The following is a 16,460-nucleotide window of genomic DNA, read 5'->3' on the forward strand; positions in this document are numbered from 1 at the left end:
AACAGACCAGTCAAAGCAAACTGGGCTTTGTATGAGTCCACTCTGACCTTAAAGACACAGGAACTATAATGGTGCATAACAGGCCAGGGGTGATAAGAGGCAGTGCAACAATGTACAGTAAAAGAATAATAATGTGCGTTTTGAAAACAAATTTAACCCAGCAGAGTAATATAATATGGATACATTGAGGAAAAAGACTTAAGTGGCAAACTTCAGTGCTCAAGATGGCTGAAAAAAACCAAACAAAAAAACCAGCACTATTTCCAACCATTTGTTCCAGCTCTGGTGTTATGAAGCGATTTATTCCACCGGAGGGTAACAGTGGGAAGAGTGCAGAAGGAAATCTTGAATGATGAAGTGTGACCGGATTAATGGTGTACTGATTTCAGTGAGGTGTAATTCACATGTCAAACTCAATGGGGCCTGGGAGTAATGTTAACATAAACACTGATGTTCTTAAAAGACCCACATGCACATGGCCGGTGTAGTTATAACAACATGCCGTGCTTCTTGATCTCAGCATGTGTTACAGTAACCTTCACAGTTGGCATTGTGGTTTCAAGTTGGCAGCAGTCCGATAGATTTGATTACAAAAGAGTAAAATAACATGCTGGTGTGCAAGTTAAATAGAATAGAATAGAATAGACTGGGCTTAATTAAAAAAGGCTTAAGTTTCAAAGCTTCAGCCAGGAGATTACAGGCCGGTGCAATACAATGCATGATAATAAATGAAGCAAATAAAGATACATGATACATAGAAGGCTGTAGTAGCTCAAGAAGAGAAGAGGCAACTAAAGAAAACAGAATAGTAAATTCATAAATAATACAAATATTTATCCAAGGGTTTAGTGTTCTGTCCCTGTTGTTAAAATTATCACAAAATCAGAATTAATCTCTAATGTGTAATTTTTTTTCTCTTTACAGGGATCTGAAACCTGAAAACATCCTTCTGGATGACCGTGGTATGTCCCAGCTCTTTTTTTCACTGTCGCTTTGTTGTTTAATTTACTACATGTGTGTGCCAGGGCCATTTTTTTGGTTTTTTGTAGTTATTTTTTTCTGTAACTTGTGGCTCATGATGTCCAAAACAAACATGCACTTTGTAACTTGTCGTGTTCATAATGTTCAAGCACAGCAGCAGAACGTCTCCCCATCTTTTGGGGCTGAAAAGTCTTCTCAAGTTTCTCACATCACGCTCTCTCCTCTGACTCACACTTAGATAATTTATTCTCCAAATTGGGCATATCTTGAAATTGAGGAATGTGCTCATTTTTAGCACCGCTCTTTTCCCCTCGTTCTCCTTCTCCCCTGCTTCTGTTCAAATTCAGTGTAATGTGGCCATTTCCACGGCACTGTGGATGTATTGTGTGCATGTTGTCGTGTGCCTTCTAAGTTATAACTTGAAAATTATTGTTAAGAAAGCATGCATTTAAATCTGAAACATAAATTGAACACTCTCTCATTTTGCGATTTATCTGTGGGTATCGTTTAGGACATATCCGAATTTCAGACCTGGGCCTTGCTGTGCAAATCCCTGAAGGGGAGACGATACGAGGGAGAGTAGGCACTGTTGGATACATGGGTAAGAACTGGTTCCTTTTCATTGCATTGTGCCCAGTGATGTCGATCTTCTTCCTCCTTTTTATTCTCAAGCCTTTGCTCAGTGCACTGTTCTGCTAACTTCTCTTCACATGTATTGGATTTCCTTATTTGAACTTCAACATCTATCTCGGTTCTCCTTATGCCTCCAATACACTGGAAGAGTTTGACAAGACTTGTAAAAGACCAAAGTCTGGCACATTCTCACATCTAAAAACAATGTGCAAGTATATTGAGGTGATTTTTGTTACTTTGAAGTCATGCTACATAAATTAAATTGAACTGAATGTGCCATAAGTTAGAGTCGAGACAGAACAACCTATGATAATATTATTCTGTTTTATTGTATTGGACATACTGGCAGCTCTGAGTTTTATGGCTACCTGAGACCTAATGATGAGCATACCACGCCCTCTCATTTTGTGACACTGTCATTAAAACGGGGCGTGTGTATGGTCGTTTTTTGGCAACGCTGAAATTTCTGGAAAATGCAATTTGAAAAGGCGACTCGACGTTATGCTGACATTTCAAGTTCTGATTTTACACCTGTCTGTCGGTTTTCCTCACCCTTCACGATTCCTTCCCGTTTCAGCACCTGAGGTGATCCAGAATGAGAGCTACACCTTCAGTCCGGACTGGTGGGGGCTGGGCTGTCTGATCTTTGAGATGATCCAGGGCCAGTCACCTTTCCGCAAGCGCAAGGAACGTGTCAAGCGTGAGGAGGTGGACAGACGAGTGCGGGAGGACCAGGAGGAATATTCTGATAAGTTCTCTGAGGAGGCGAAAGACATCTGCAGACAGGTGAGGCTGAAGAAATGACAGCGATAGTTTTGAGAATAGGTGAAAGGTGGAGGGACGGGAACAAACTGCAAATGAGGATACAAAGTGATGTGGTGGCAGCAATGAGTTAATATTCAGGTCTTTTTAAATAACGTGTCATTATTGTCATTAATGTAGCAACTTTTATGTTCTGAGTAACATGATTTCTTTCTTTGTTCAATTATTAGCTTCTACTTGGTTTAAAGTGAAACTCATTTGCTGAATTTTACAGTAAAGTTATATGTTACTACAAATTCTTTGATTTCTGAATTACTATGAGATCTTTAAAGAGGTGTATATGTGTATATATGTATATGTATTTATGTATATATATATGTGTGTGTGTGTGTGTGTGTCATCAAATCACAACAGCAGTTTTGCAAGGTGCTGTATCATTGTAACCTTACAATCATACAGAGACAACAGAGGAAACAGTCACATAACCTTTATGAGCCAAAGCAAATGCTTTGGCGAGAGGGATGGGGGGAAATACCAAAAGTATAGCAAGAGCATTTCACAAGAGGAATATTTATTTAGAAACTATTCCAAAAATGGGTTTTGTTTTGTTTGTTTTTTTCTTTAGCATGATGCCGTCTCTTATTCAACTTTTAACTTATCTGACCAAAGGACCAATAAGCTTATGCCATGTCAAGGTATTCTTAGTCTATCTATCAATCCCAATTCACAGGAATCACTATTAATGCTGCAGTATTGGTCAGAATTCAGCTTGCAAACAGTGATCACCTATTGGGTCTTGTGCTCTAGGTCAAGGTCATGTATGCTGTTTTACAGGCAGTAACCTGTGTCATGGATGTTTTTGCTTGGATGTTGTTTTGTTTTCCTTTTATGTCACTGTGGGCCGGATTGTGACAGTCAGCTTTTGGACGGTATGTTTAAGCTGTGTGCTATATGATGTTCCTGCATTCCCCGCCTTTCTTTTCTGCTCTGTGCGCCTCAACGTGGCTCCTGTCAAAAATAGACTTTCAGAGGAGTTGCATCTGGTGGAATCACACCACTGGCTTGGGCGAGCACGTTCAGTTTTACTGGCTGGAATTCACTGTAAAGACAAAACAGTGAGCTGAAAAAGGCTGAAAAGCTTTGTTTACCTAATTCACATGATACATGGTCATTTCACCCGGTGTCTCAGTTTGATTTAAGGAGATGAGCTGCTTCTTTCAGCTCACTTAGCTTATCTCTCTCCCACCCCTCCTCTGTCTGACACAATCTTCATGATGGAGCCACTGAACTGCTCTGCTTATAAGCAGCATTGGTACATTTTTTTGTGTGACGCCGTGGAACATTGTGACCCACGGTTCAGCAGATTTAAAGACTCCCCAGGGAGAGGAGGAGTTGGGGGAGCAGGGAGACGAAAGGGTTCAGCAAGAAATAGGAGAAAGATAATAAGGAAGGGGAGAGAATGCAGCAAAGGAGAGGGGTGGGGGTGGTGGGGGACCATATCTGGTGTGCCAAAGAGATGGCTATTACCACATCCCAAAATAGACAAGTGATGTGAGTTTTCAAGAGCAGAAAGCGAGAGTGAAAATCTGCTTTGAATCCTGGTGTAAATTGGACGAGAGTTGCACAAGAACAAGAGAAACGAAGGACAACCAGAGAGAGAGAGCGTAAAAGATGTGGTGAAAAGTGAGACGCCGTCGGTTTGTTGGTTGTGAAAGTGATCGGCATCAGGGTGACAACAGGGCCAGTGAGAGTGTCTGCTAGTATCAAACCACTCAACAACCCTCAATCCACACCGTCAGCCTGCTGCACTGTAGGTGGTATGCTGGTAATATTACCCAGAAGTCCTTACAGTGACGCTCTCTAATTCTAGCCATAATAGAGCTGCATTAACCTTTGAGCATATGGATTTGCGTAGTCTTTATTAGATTATGTGGGGTCGGAAACAAACAGTCAAGAGGATTACATGCAAACTCAGCTATGTGTGTTTTGTATACACTGAACTGGAGGGATTAGTCGTAAAAGCCTGCATCACAGGAAACCTCCTCCCCCTTCTTTGTGTGTGATTTATTAAATGGAATTTTTTAATTTGATGTCCTTTCTAGTGAGAAATGTATAAGGCAATAAAATTATCTACCTCGGTCAATTGAGCCAAATGCAGATCATTCTTGAAGGTTGCAGTGGTTATAAGTGTCTTCCTTCTTCCTCTTCTCCTGCTGTGTCAAAGCTCCTGGCCAAGGACCCCAAGGAGAGACTGGGCTGTCAGGGTGGCGGGGCCATAGAGGTCAAGCAGCACCCCATCTTCAGAAATATCAACTTTAAACGGCTGGAGGCCAACATGTTGGACCCTCCCTTCATCCCAGATGTAAGTGCCTCACATCTCCAAACTCACAGTGCACACAGGAACATTTCAGAGCTTGGAAAAACTCTGCAGGAAATGCCACTGTCACAGTAAACAAACGCACATAAGCAGCTTGTTATCATGGTGAGAAGTGGGTGTGTAATTTCACTGTCGCTATGTTAGCTGCCCTTCTTTAATGGCAGTGATGTTCCCAGATAAATTTAGTTTAACCAGAAACTCTGTAGCACTGTAATTTTGTGTTGGGTTTATGTTTTCTTTAACTGGGATTTAAAGATAAAAAAAAAAAAAAAAAAGTGAAAGTCATTGCATTTTCAGTGCCGTAAATGGAATGAGGGAGGGAGAGTACTGACCTAAGGGGTTAAATCAATAGTTGAAAGTAGATAGTGTTATCTGTGGTTCTATTTTGGGTTATACACAAGAGTAGGCCACGTTGAGGAAAAACAGAGCACTGTGGAAATCTTAAGCATGTGAAGAGTTCATGTTAATCAAGAATCCATCTGATTTCACTTATGTCTGGTTTAGCGTTTCCCTTATCATTCAGACACCACTGAGTCATTCCAATGCTCTCCTTCTTTTTTTTCTTTGTTAGCCTCGAGCTGTGTACTGTAAAGATGTCCTGGACATTGAGCAGTTCTCCACTGTCAAAGGCGTGAACCTTGACCCCACAGATGACGACTTTTATTCCAAGTTTGTCACAGGCAGTGTCTCCATCCCTTGGCAGAACGAGGTACTGCGAGCTCAGGCCGTTGAGATGATGTCATTGTTTACACCCGCAGCACATAGAAACACCTGCATAAATGATGTGCATTCTGCTTTAAGATGAATGTAGAAGACAGAGTAATAATAAGTGTAGATTGCATGTCAAGTTGGTGCATGTGTGTAAGTGTAGTTGTTCAGTTATGTCCTAAATGTCCAACATGAATGGAGAGGGAATGACAGTCACTCCTACGAAGGAGTATTAGGGCCACGTTAAGAAAAAAATATTAACGAACAATTTGAGGATAAAGTTGAAATTTTGAGATTAAAGTTGTAATTTTATTTTGAGAAAAAAGTTGAAATGTGGAGATTACAGTCTTTGTTTCAAGGCAAACTGCCGCAGTTGCTATACCCTCTGAGTTAGTGAAATCATACTCAAGAATTGGTTTTTGTAACCAAGAAAGAAATGATTTCTCTTTTAGCACATAAAGTGTGGTGATAAATATGAGGACAATGAAAAGATCTGGTCAGACAGACAAACACAAACTTGAAAGAGCGGACAAAAGGAAAGGGCTGGCAATGGACAGATGCAAGGTTATCGATGGTTACACCCTCATGCAATAAAGCGGATGTATTTTATATCACGAGACGGACGTGTTTAACCGAGTCCTCTAAACATTGCGTTTTGTAGAGGGTATAGCAAACATGGCAGTTTGTCTTGAAACAACAACGATAATTTCCACATTTCCCCTTTTTTCAAAATACATTTTTGGCTTTAACCTTGAAATTTAGACTTTATTCTCAAAATGTTCAACATATTTATTTTTATGTGTGTGTTTATTAGCAGGGGGTATTTACAAAAAATGTCATCTCATAAGACAAAAGATTCCTTGTAGCAGATTTCACTACTAACTAATTTCCACTCGTTTGGGGTTTAATTACTCAAACTCTCTTTGTGTGTGTAGATGATCGAGATGGAGTGCTTCAAAGAAATCAACGTTTACGAGACAGACGGGACACTGTGCCCAGACCTGGACATGAACCGGCCTAACCCTCCACCAAAGAGAGGCTTCTTCTACCGCCTGTTCAGAAGAGAGGCAAGTGCTAGTGCTCCGGCAACTGTGCGAGGGGGTGGGGGCTAAGGTACTTCCTTTCTTCCTACTTTCCTTCCTTCTTTTTTTTCCCAAGGCCTTATCCAAACTCAGCATGTTGAAATATTATCTCTAAGCTGTGAAACTTTGTTTGAATAAGGCCTGCCTTCTCTGTGTAACCCTTCCTCACTAAATGCTTTCCATATTCTTAAGGGGTGATTTGTGCTTAGGGGATGTACTAATAGTGATGTTAATTCAGTGATGATAAATGATTCTAACAGCATGTTTGTTTGCAGGAGTGTTCAGCTTACAGGGTATTTTCACTATGTCCCTCTTGTTTGTTAGTACTGGACCTTATATTGTGCTTGAAACTTCGCTTGAATTCTTGTAATTTCACACAGATTCCTACCTTTTTTGTCACAACTTCTGTTTCTGTTTGATCCCAGAGATTTGAATAAGAAGATACGTGAGCCCTTACTGTCCTTTAGGTTTCCATGGTGTAGGTGGGGCAGTATTGCGTGCATATAGGGCATCATGTCATGAAAAAGTATTTGCTCCCTTCCCGATGTCTTCAGGGGTTTCAGGTTATCAAACAAATTTTAATAAGAGTAAATACAAAATTCTGGTTTTAAATCATGGGCAAAAAGTCATCCAAATGTGCCCGGCCCTATGTGGAAAAGTAACTGCACAAACTTGGCACTGAACATGAGAGATAATAAGGAGAATGAGAGTTACAGATTTTTTTTCCTTCCTGACCTGTTTTAGACTTTCAGGTTACTTCCAGGCCAACCTGTCTTATTAGTGGAAGCTGTCAGGATCATAGAAGACTGAGATGAAGACTGTAGACACTGCTCTCTGGTCCCTCTTGGATTCAAAAAATGAACATCAGTCAAAGATCAGCCATCTCTTTGCAGTAAAAGATGCCTGCTCACGGATCTCTGTCAAGGAAATTTCACATCTTTAGAGAGAGCTTGTGCTTTTACAGCACACATTTACATAGCAGTCCTACTTGCTATTCTGGTTATTATGGATACGTTGAATTGCATGTCTTGCAGTATGTCATCTTCACACTCGCTTACGGTTGAGTGTTCTACAAATTCCAGCTTTGGCCCTACCGAAAAACCACATCTAATGTGGTTAAGTGAGGGTTACAGGCAAGGGTGACATCATCTTGCACATGTGAGGTGGTGCAGCGATGCAGGTTTCTAATGTTAGTGATATATCCTCACTTTTACTTCTTCCCAGATCTGTTTTGAGGGCAGTTACAGCGACGATGAGACTGAAGGGCCCTCGCGACTTTAAACCACTCCCTTCACCTGCACCCTTCCGCCACAGAACTTCTCCACAAACTCCAACCGAGCGCAAATCTTAGGAACTCAGTGAATGTTGACCTGTATTTATGAGCTGTATTAAAAGTGTATTATAATTAAAGAAAAAAGTATGAGTTTAAAGATTTTGTACATTTGTACTTGAATTTATGTCTAGATGTATATTTTCACTAAAGGTTGTATTGTACAAAAAGCCATAAAAGTACCACTTGAATGCATACATTTACATTTTTATTTCCTTTTTTATTTTCTTTTGGAATGAGTATGGATAAAGTGTGTTGGGGAGCTTTTTTTGTTTTGTTTTTTAAGAAGCACAGTACCAGTAGTCTTTTTATTTTCTCAATGTAGCATAAGGCCTTTTTGTTTTCTTGTGTGCTGTAATTTTGTCTTTGATTTGGCCAGCGTGACATGTTTTTAGCACATCAGCTCTGCCTGGTTTCAAACTAACCCTAGCCTCCAAATGCCTCAAGGCTCAGGTAGTTCTGAATGAAGTGTGTAGATTCTAATGATATGGGGTTAAAAATGAATCTAGACTACCATTGCTGCGTTAATGCCACACTGCTTAACTTTTCCTCTCTATTTCAAGGACTTACTGCCCCTGTGTATTTAAATTGGTTTAGGTAATCTGATCCCTCTCTTCAGCCCACTTACGCAGGTGGCAAGTGTAGTGAACTGTCTTCTAGGTGCCTGTACCGACCCAGTTCTAGCAGAGGTGGCAAGTTTACTCCTAATTGTGGTTTATTTAGCACGCGTAACAGTTAAATAGTAAATATGATATGGTGGAGGCCATTTGCAGTAACATGAAGCCTGATCCCCATCATTACTGGACCTCTCTAGAAATCTTTTTTTCATGAGCTGCAAAAGCTCAGAACATTAATTTTTAGATGCACAGCTATTGAGTAAAAGTCTGTTACATTATTCACTTAGGTTGAATATTTTTGGGGTGATTTATCTCTATTCCTCATCTTTTTTTCTTTGCTGTGTTCTCTGGCTTTTATTTCCTTTTCTGACTGTGTCCAGTTGTTTTGAATTATTTAGCATTTTTTTTTAAGCAGACCAGAAAGCCTCTGGGTGTTTGGAGACATTTGACTGAGTTGGAACAGGAAGACAGATGATAAAGGAGGCGATGTTGGAAATGTAACATAGACCTGGCCTGCAGCTGACAACTGCTTCTTTAAAAAAGAAAAAATAAACAACAACCAAAAAAATCTCTTGCGCCTGATCCGCTGGTTCAGATGTCAGCCTTCTTTGGCCTTTGTGCTTGGCTGATCGCTAGTTGGCCTCCATTTATCCTCCCTAGCTGTAACTGTGTTTGAGATACATGTAGAATTTGTTACTGATGATGGCCACCTTCAACTACTATATTCACAGCTTGGATGTTGCTCTCTCAGGAATGACCTGAGACAGTTGCTCATGTGCGTAGAGGCCGAGAAATTAACAGTCAGTTGAGTTCTGAATTGCAGAACCAAGATTGTTTTACATTTTCCTACAGCCCTGTTTCCTTCCAAGTTAATCAGTCATGAGCAAATACATTCTCTTTACCTTCCCTATTTATATATATTAAAAAAACATGTTCACCATTTGCTTATTTCTGAGGCATTTCAGGCCCATTTTATGAATTTAGCTTTGGAGGCAGTTGCTGTTTACTTCCACCTTCTGTTTTTAATGCTGTGAATACCCCACCTGCACATGTTAGTTTTATGTGTATAACCTGAATAATTAATCAATTTTTTTGTTCTACAGAAAAGCAAAGTCTGCATTTTGTCAATAGAGCGCTTCAGAATCATGTAGGAGCTTGATTCAATTCCTAACACTTTTGAAACTGTATACATTTAAAGTGGCACACATATAGGTCCCCTATGTAATTGCCTAATTTGGAGAAGTGGCTTATTCTAAGAGTCCCCTGTTGCACATTCCATTATCAGGAATCAGATGGGTGCATCTAGCTGTTGCTGGCTTCTTGTCATTGAGTTTCTTAGTGTCTTTATTTCGTTTGTTGTTGCTCTCAGGCACATTTGAAGCTGATTTTGCTTGCCTCTGTAGATTTTAGCCTTTTAGCTCTTTAGCCTCAAAAACCTTGTAAATTATGTATTTCTAACATGTAACTGATTCACTCATTCTCACAAGGAAACTAAACTGTGTTCACCACCCATGCCTCTATCATTGTTTTGACCATCTTTACTCTTACACCTTCCATATAGCAGTGAAGAAATTCTGTTTTTCGTTCCATTGCACTAATGGTGTGTTTTGACAATGACTATGGGAAAAGTGTCTTTAACCTTTTGTTGGTTTGTTTTTATTTCTGTTTTTTGCCAGTGATACCAAAAGCAACATAAACTAAATTAGAATTTCTTTGTTTTCTGAAGAATTTAGTAGAGAAAGACTGACAGCCTTTATTATATGTGCCAATAACCAAGTTAATTTTTGACATCCTGCCTTTTTTCAGCCTCTTTATCCTTCCGTCCATTCTTAGAGAAATTCCTTTGTGTAAAGGAACTTTAAACAGCTCAACAGTTTTGAATGTCCGCACTAAGTGCATTGTAATGCCTGTTTAGAAAAATGCATATGTTTTATTACTCAAGCATGTATCAGTTTGTAATACTTCAGGTTCCTTGTATATGTAAATTATGACCTTCTAGTGCCAACATATCTCACTGGTATCTGAGGACATCTTTATGAATCGCAAGGCGACCAGCTGAGTCTTTGAATTCATAAAGCGCATTCCTTCTCTTCTGCCTTTCCTCCAAGACTCTGATGGTGAGTCAAGCCACTTCCCTAACACTGGGATGGCGCTCGCCAGCGACGTTTCGAAGCGCAAGTTATTTAGTTTACTCAAGTCTAGCTTTGGGATGACCACCGACACAGGCTGGGAGGTTTTGCGGGGTTTCACGTTCTTTTGTCCAGATTTGTCAGTTAAGTAATATTTTCGAGAAAGGGAGGAATGATGGATGGATTATGGGTTTTCAAACTCGGCCTGGGACTTCTTGATTTTTCTTCTTTATTTTGTATCTGTACAGTCATGTCGTTCAACCACTGCAGTCATTGTTAATTCTTGTACAAGTTGTATCACTGGTTGTTGTACCATATCTGACATTTGTAATTATGAAATAATACACTGCCATTTGTATAAAAATACTTGTCTTGACTTATTTGTTCTGTGTTTTTTGTTTCATTACTGTGAATAAAAGGCCATCAATTGGAATAGTATAAAAAGTAATGACCTAGTGCTGGGGGAAAAAAGTATTTCCCCCCCCTTCCTCTTTTCTTATTTTTTGCATATTTGTCACCCTCAGATGTTTCAGAACATTCATCAAATTTTAATGTAAGAGAAAGATAACCCGGGTAAATACAAAATCAATTTTTAAATGATTTCAGTTTAAAGGCATAATGAAGCTGGGGATGGGAATCGATATCACTTATGGATTAAAAATCCTTATCGATTCTCATTGGCTCTGCTTTGAAAGTCATCACCATCACTAAGCAGCATATCTGGGGCTGTGGTCAGTATTCAATCAGCTTTAACATCACTCTGAGTTCTTGGCTATCTTAGCGTTAGAATGCTGTCTGTGGAGATGCTTGCAAAGAGCCAAAGTTGTGTAAGCAACAAAATTGAGTTGTTTCTGTCCTGGATGCAGTTTGCATTTTGCCATCACGCTCCATATGTGGAAAGGTAATGCTACTCTTGCTAAATCACAGCCTTGTTAATCAAGAAATCATGTAAATGGAAACCAATCTGAAGTAGACAGAAAGATCTCAGAAAGCAACACATTGTGCCTCAATCTAAAGGAACTCAAGAACAATTAAGGAGCAAAGTCATTGACATCTGTCAGTCTGGAAAGGGTTACATAACCATTTCTAAGTCCTTGGGATTCCAGTCAACCAAGGTGAGAGCCATTATCCACAAATGGAGAAAACTTAGAAGAGTGGTGAACATTCCCAGTAGTGACGAGACTACCAAAATTACTCCAAGAACTCATTGACAACTTATCCAGAAGGTCACCAAAAAAACCCAGAACAACAGCTAAAGAACAGCAGGACTAATTTGCCTCAGCTAAGGTTAGTGTTCATGATTCAACAGTAAAAAAAGAGACTGAGCAGAAATGGCAACTATGGGAGAATTCTGAAGGGAAAACCACTGCTGACCAAAAGAACACAAAGGTTCATAAAAAGAGCATCATATCAGCAATCAAACATAGTGATAATAATAATGCATTTTATTTATTTATAGGTGCATTTAAAGAGCCTCTAGGTCACCTTACATGAGTACAAAAAGAAAATAAAAATAAAAACATAAGGTAAATGAAAAATAAAAAACAAGTATGAAAGCAAGTATAAACGTTAAACAAGGTAAAAATAGACTAAGACGGAATCACGATGAAGGTTATGCAATTTTGAATAGATGGGTGTTAAGATGCAATTGAAAAGTGGAGAGAGAGTTTGTAGTCCAGAGAGCTGGTGGAAGTGCATTCCAAAGTCTTGGGGCAGAACAACTAAAGGCTCTGAGTTCCGTGGAAGCGAGCAGGTGGAACAGATAGAAGGGAAGCTGAAGAAGAGTGGAGTGTACAAGGGGGTGAGTACATATGGAGAAGATCAGAAAAATATAGTTGAGCAAGGTTATGAAGTGCTTTGAAAGTAAGAAGCAGGATCTTAAGAGCCAATGGAGCTGTTTAAGAACAGGTGTTATATGTTTAGTAGATCTAATTCGGAATATAATACAAGCAGCCGATTTTGAACTAACTGCAATTTATGGAGAGATTTATGAAGCAGACCATAGAGAAGACAATTACAGTAATCTAAACGAGATGGAACAAAAGCATTGACAAGTATGGCGGTACTGTTTGGAGTGATTGAAGGACAAAGGCGGTTAATATGATGAAGATGAAAATAAGAAGACTGAGTGATATTATTTATATGTGCCGTGAAGGAAAGAGTGCTGTCGAGGATGACACCAAGACTCTTAACCTGAGGGGAAGGTGGATAATGAAAAACTTCTGGTTGGAACTTTAGTCAGTTTTGATTTGGTGCCTATTAGAATAAATTCTGAAGTAATGGTAGTATGATGGTCTGGGCCTGCTTTGCTACTTCAGGACCTGGGCAACTTATCGTAATTGATGGAATCATGAACTCTGCTCTCTACAAGAAAATCCTGAAGGAGAGTATCTGGCCACTAACTCAAACCCAAGCACACTTGGGTCAACAGGACTATGATTCTACACACACCAACAAGTCCACATCTACATATATATATATATATATATATATATAAAAGTTTTGGACTGCCTAGTCAAAGTCTGGACTCAAATCCAATTGAAATGCTTTGGCATGACCTTAAACAGGTCGCTCATGCTAAAAAACAAAACAAAAAAACCCTCCAATGTGGCTGAATTAAAACAATTCTGCAAAGAAGAGTGGGCCAAAATTCCTCTACAGCACTGTGAAAGACTCATTAGCAATTATCCCAATAAATGCTTGCTAATAAATGCTAATATTGCAATTAGCTTGATCTGAAAAAATAAATATATAATAATAAAAAAGAAACGAAATCAGGAGTAAAATACTTAAAGTTAGATAAGTTATATATTTTATGCCGTTAGACCCTACATTTGCTCCATTCATTACCTGCTTCTTCCAATTTGTCAGAGATCATAGCACTAACAAAAGAATAAATGATCGAATAACTGTGTCAGGAGGGGCTGGTTTCCGTTCATTTGTTTTTCCTTCCTACGGTCTTGTATCAGTTGACACCCACCGTTATCAGCGCACACACTAAAGTCAATACTTGTAAATTACACTTGAACAAATCTGTCCTGCACTCCAGATTTCAGCGGTCTCGTGACTGCAACAATAACAACAAAAGAAAAAAAAATCACAGTGTCGTATTGGTTCTTTCTAAAGCCACTCAACAAAAATCCGGACTCTGATTGGCTGCTAACGTTGCACCCTTCCCCTCTCAGTAAACCTGTCACACAAGCTACTTCCTGGTGTGATTGGTGGGAAAACGCAATGCTGCATCAAAGATGGCTTATTATCAACCTGCATTTGATTTATTTAGGAATAGTAGTGTGAAAGAATAAGTGGCGCTCTGCGAGAAGACAAGGCGGAGAGCTGGTGGTAGCTGTCGCGAGCAGTGTTAGCACTCTCGCCGCACTACGCACCTCTTGCTCTCTACGTGCGCAAACGTTAAGTTGCCCCTACTCTGCTAGCTAGTTAGCTCACATAGTAAATATTAGCTAGTCAAGCAAGCTTGCTTATTGTAGATTGCTAAAATGGCCACCATGGAGAAATTGATGAAGGCCTTTGAGTCTCTGAAGTCATTCCAGCAGCAGCAGGGACCACCGACCGCCGAGGAGCTCGCTCAGAGGCAGTAAGTTGATATTTGTCCAGCGGTGACAGAATAGGAGGCTAGGAGCCGTTAGGCTAGACCCTTAGCTTATCGTGCTAGCAGCGTTGGTCCATCTCGGGTAGATAACCAACGTTTAATAGATGGCTTCAAGTCAGCTGCGCTAAAACGTAAACTGGGAATGAGGCTAAGGTGTTATTCATACTTCTCAGCCCATTTAGGTACACTTGTTGCCATGCTTTAGATCGCTGCTTAGCGATGCTCGCTATCCTAACGCGATCTGATTGTTTGCTAGCCTGATTTTAGGATCAGACCAGCTGAATGATGGCCAACACAGAAAGCTGATGCCAAGAACACGTGAAAGGGTCAGGAGGATCAATTTCAAGGACGTAATTTTGTGTATTCCGTAGCAGAGGATGTTGAGTTTCATAATAATATTTAAACTGCTTATGCAAATGGTTATGAATGGAATGATCAACATAGGGGGGCTTCCTGCACTTGCGTCATCTCCAAGAAGTTTTATGACAGATCTAGTCCGTTGTTGGTTGAAACACAGGCATAGGAATTCATTTATATAGCTTTTAAAGAAATGAATTGATGGGATCCGTGCGTAAGGAATACAGTTTTAGGGGATGGCTCTGATTTATAGTCATTATTTTAATCACTGCATTCCTTGGCTATAAGCAAGATACCTAAATTCAGTCTTTCTTTGTGCACACACACACACTCACACTCATCTTTTGCATTTTGTCTCATCTTCCACAGAAAAAAGGAGCAAGCTGCCACAAAGAAGGACAGGGTGACCCACTGTCTGACAATATGTGAAAACATTGTGGCTCAGTCACTGAGGTATTCCTTGTTATTTGATCTAAATATGTGTTGGTGTGAGTCATACATGTTCATCTTTACATATAGTTTTTTTTTTTCTGTAATGTCCTTTGTGAAAAAAACGTATTGCCCCTCAGTTTTGTGAGTTTATGCTAGAGGGTTAACAGTTTGAGAAAATTTAATAGATTTTTGGCTTTTTCTCTCTCTGGTCCTGGGAATAGAACATCTCCAGAGTTTCAGAAACTGCTTGGCATCGCCATGGAGATGTTCCTGCTCTGCAGCGATGACAGTGAATCAGATGTTCGGATGGTAGCCGATGAGTGCCTGAACAAAATAATCAAAGTGAGCAAAATCTGCAAGATGGGACAAATGAATAAGAATATTAATGACCAAAATTGTCAAAATAAGTTTGGTGTTGTTGTTGGTGGTGTTAATCATTCATTTTGATAATTTTCAGGCACTGATGGACTCCAACTTGCCTAGACTGCAGCTGGAATTGTACAAAGAAATTAAAAAGGTAAGGCATGAGGTTGTAAAGTGAGCATTTTTTAATACACCTTCTATGTCTTTACTCTCAGACTATAGGCCAGTATTAGATGTGAAAAGAAATTGTTTGACGTTTCTTTAGAGAAAGTACGGTCAGATGTTAGACATGGTAATATCAGTGCTTGTGTGGCTCAATAGAATGGTGCCTCTCGGAGTCTGAGGGCAGCTTTATGGAGGTTTGCTGAGCTTGCCCACCTCATCAGACCGCAGAAATGCAGGTATGCAAACTTATAATATTTTTACATTATTTTTAACTATTATCCACAACATGTCTTAGTTTAGAGTCTGCTGTGGTTGTGGGGACAACATCAAAGTATCATCTGTGCTTTTTTACTTGCATATGCATTTTTTTGTTTTGCTTTTACTTCATGTATACTTCTTCTCTCTCCCTTATGGCGCAGACCTTACCTGGTCAACCTGTTGCCATGCCTCACCAGAATCACAAAGCGGCAGGAAGAGACTGTGCAGGAGACACTTGCTACAGCAATGCCCAAGATCATGTCCGCCCTGGGACACTTTGCCAATGATGGTGAAATCAAGGTATTCACCTGCTGTGTGCTAAAGTAGAAAAAAATAAAATAAAAATCATAGGCCAGTGGAAACTTTTTTTTTTTAATCATCATCTAACTATTTCTGTTTTAGGTGCTGCTGAAGGCATTTGTGGCTAATCTGAAGTCCAGCTCCCCGACCATTAGACGGACAGCAGCCAGTTCAGCCGTTAGTATTTGCCAGCACTCCAGACGCACTAGCTACTTCTACACCTGGCTCCTTAATGTTCTTCTGGGTAGGTCGCACACAGGCTCACTTTCAAGCACAGACTGTGGGCATGTCTTTTCTACCCTTTTACATTTTACTAAGATCATTTGTGTTAACATTTGTGAGCTAATTTGGAATTT

General features: G+C 39.8%; 2 protein-coding genes across 5 annotated transcripts in view; both read left to right on the top strand.

The window, feature by feature from the left end:
• The window catches only part of grk4 (G protein-coupled receptor kinase 4), a 49,195-nt gene extending 38,200 nt beyond the window's left edge, over positions 1–10,995 (top strand). The window contains exons 10-16 of the mRNA XM_031754314.2: positions 925–962; positions 1,493–1,582; positions 2,192–2,400; positions 4,601–4,738; positions 5,325–5,462; positions 6,397–6,528; positions 7,768–10,995. Coding sequence (XP_031610174.1) covers positions 925–962; positions 1,493–1,582; positions 2,192–2,400; positions 4,601–4,738; positions 5,325–5,462; positions 6,397–6,528; positions 7,768–7,824 — 802 coding nt within the window. The 3' untranslated portion in view covers positions 7,825–10,995. The remainder of the gene's footprint in view (positions 1–924; positions 963–1,492; positions 1,583–2,191; positions 2,401–4,600; positions 4,739–5,324; positions 5,463–6,396; positions 6,529–7,767) is intronic.
• A 2,824-nt stretch (positions 10,996–13,819) lies between these two features.
• The window catches only part of htt (huntingtin), a 32,257-nt gene continuing 29,616 nt past the window's right edge, over positions 13,820–16,460 (top strand). For all 4 annotated transcript variants that reach the window (XM_031754325.2, XM_031754338.2, XM_031754330.2 and 1 more), the window contains exons 1-7: positions 13,820–14,214; positions 14,956–15,039; positions 15,240–15,360; positions 15,476–15,535; positions 15,703–15,782; positions 15,966–16,104; positions 16,207–16,348. In XM_031754325.2, coding sequence (XP_031610185.1) covers positions 14,117–14,214; positions 14,956–15,039; positions 15,240–15,360; positions 15,476–15,535; positions 15,703–15,782; positions 15,966–16,104; positions 16,207–16,348 — 724 coding nt within the window. In that variant the 5' untranslated portion in view covers positions 13,820–14,116. The remainder of the gene's footprint in view (positions 14,215–14,955; positions 15,040–15,239; positions 15,361–15,475; positions 15,536–15,702; positions 15,783–15,965; positions 16,105–16,206; positions 16,349–16,460) is intronic.

The sequence above is a fragment of the Oreochromis aureus genome, linkage group 6, assembly GCF_013358895.1.
Source record: "Oreochromis aureus strain Israel breed Guangdong linkage group 6, ZZ_aureus, whole genome shotgun sequence".
Classification (NCBI taxonomy): Eukaryota; Metazoa; Chordata; class Actinopteri; order Cichliformes; family Cichlidae; genus Oreochromis; species Oreochromis aureus.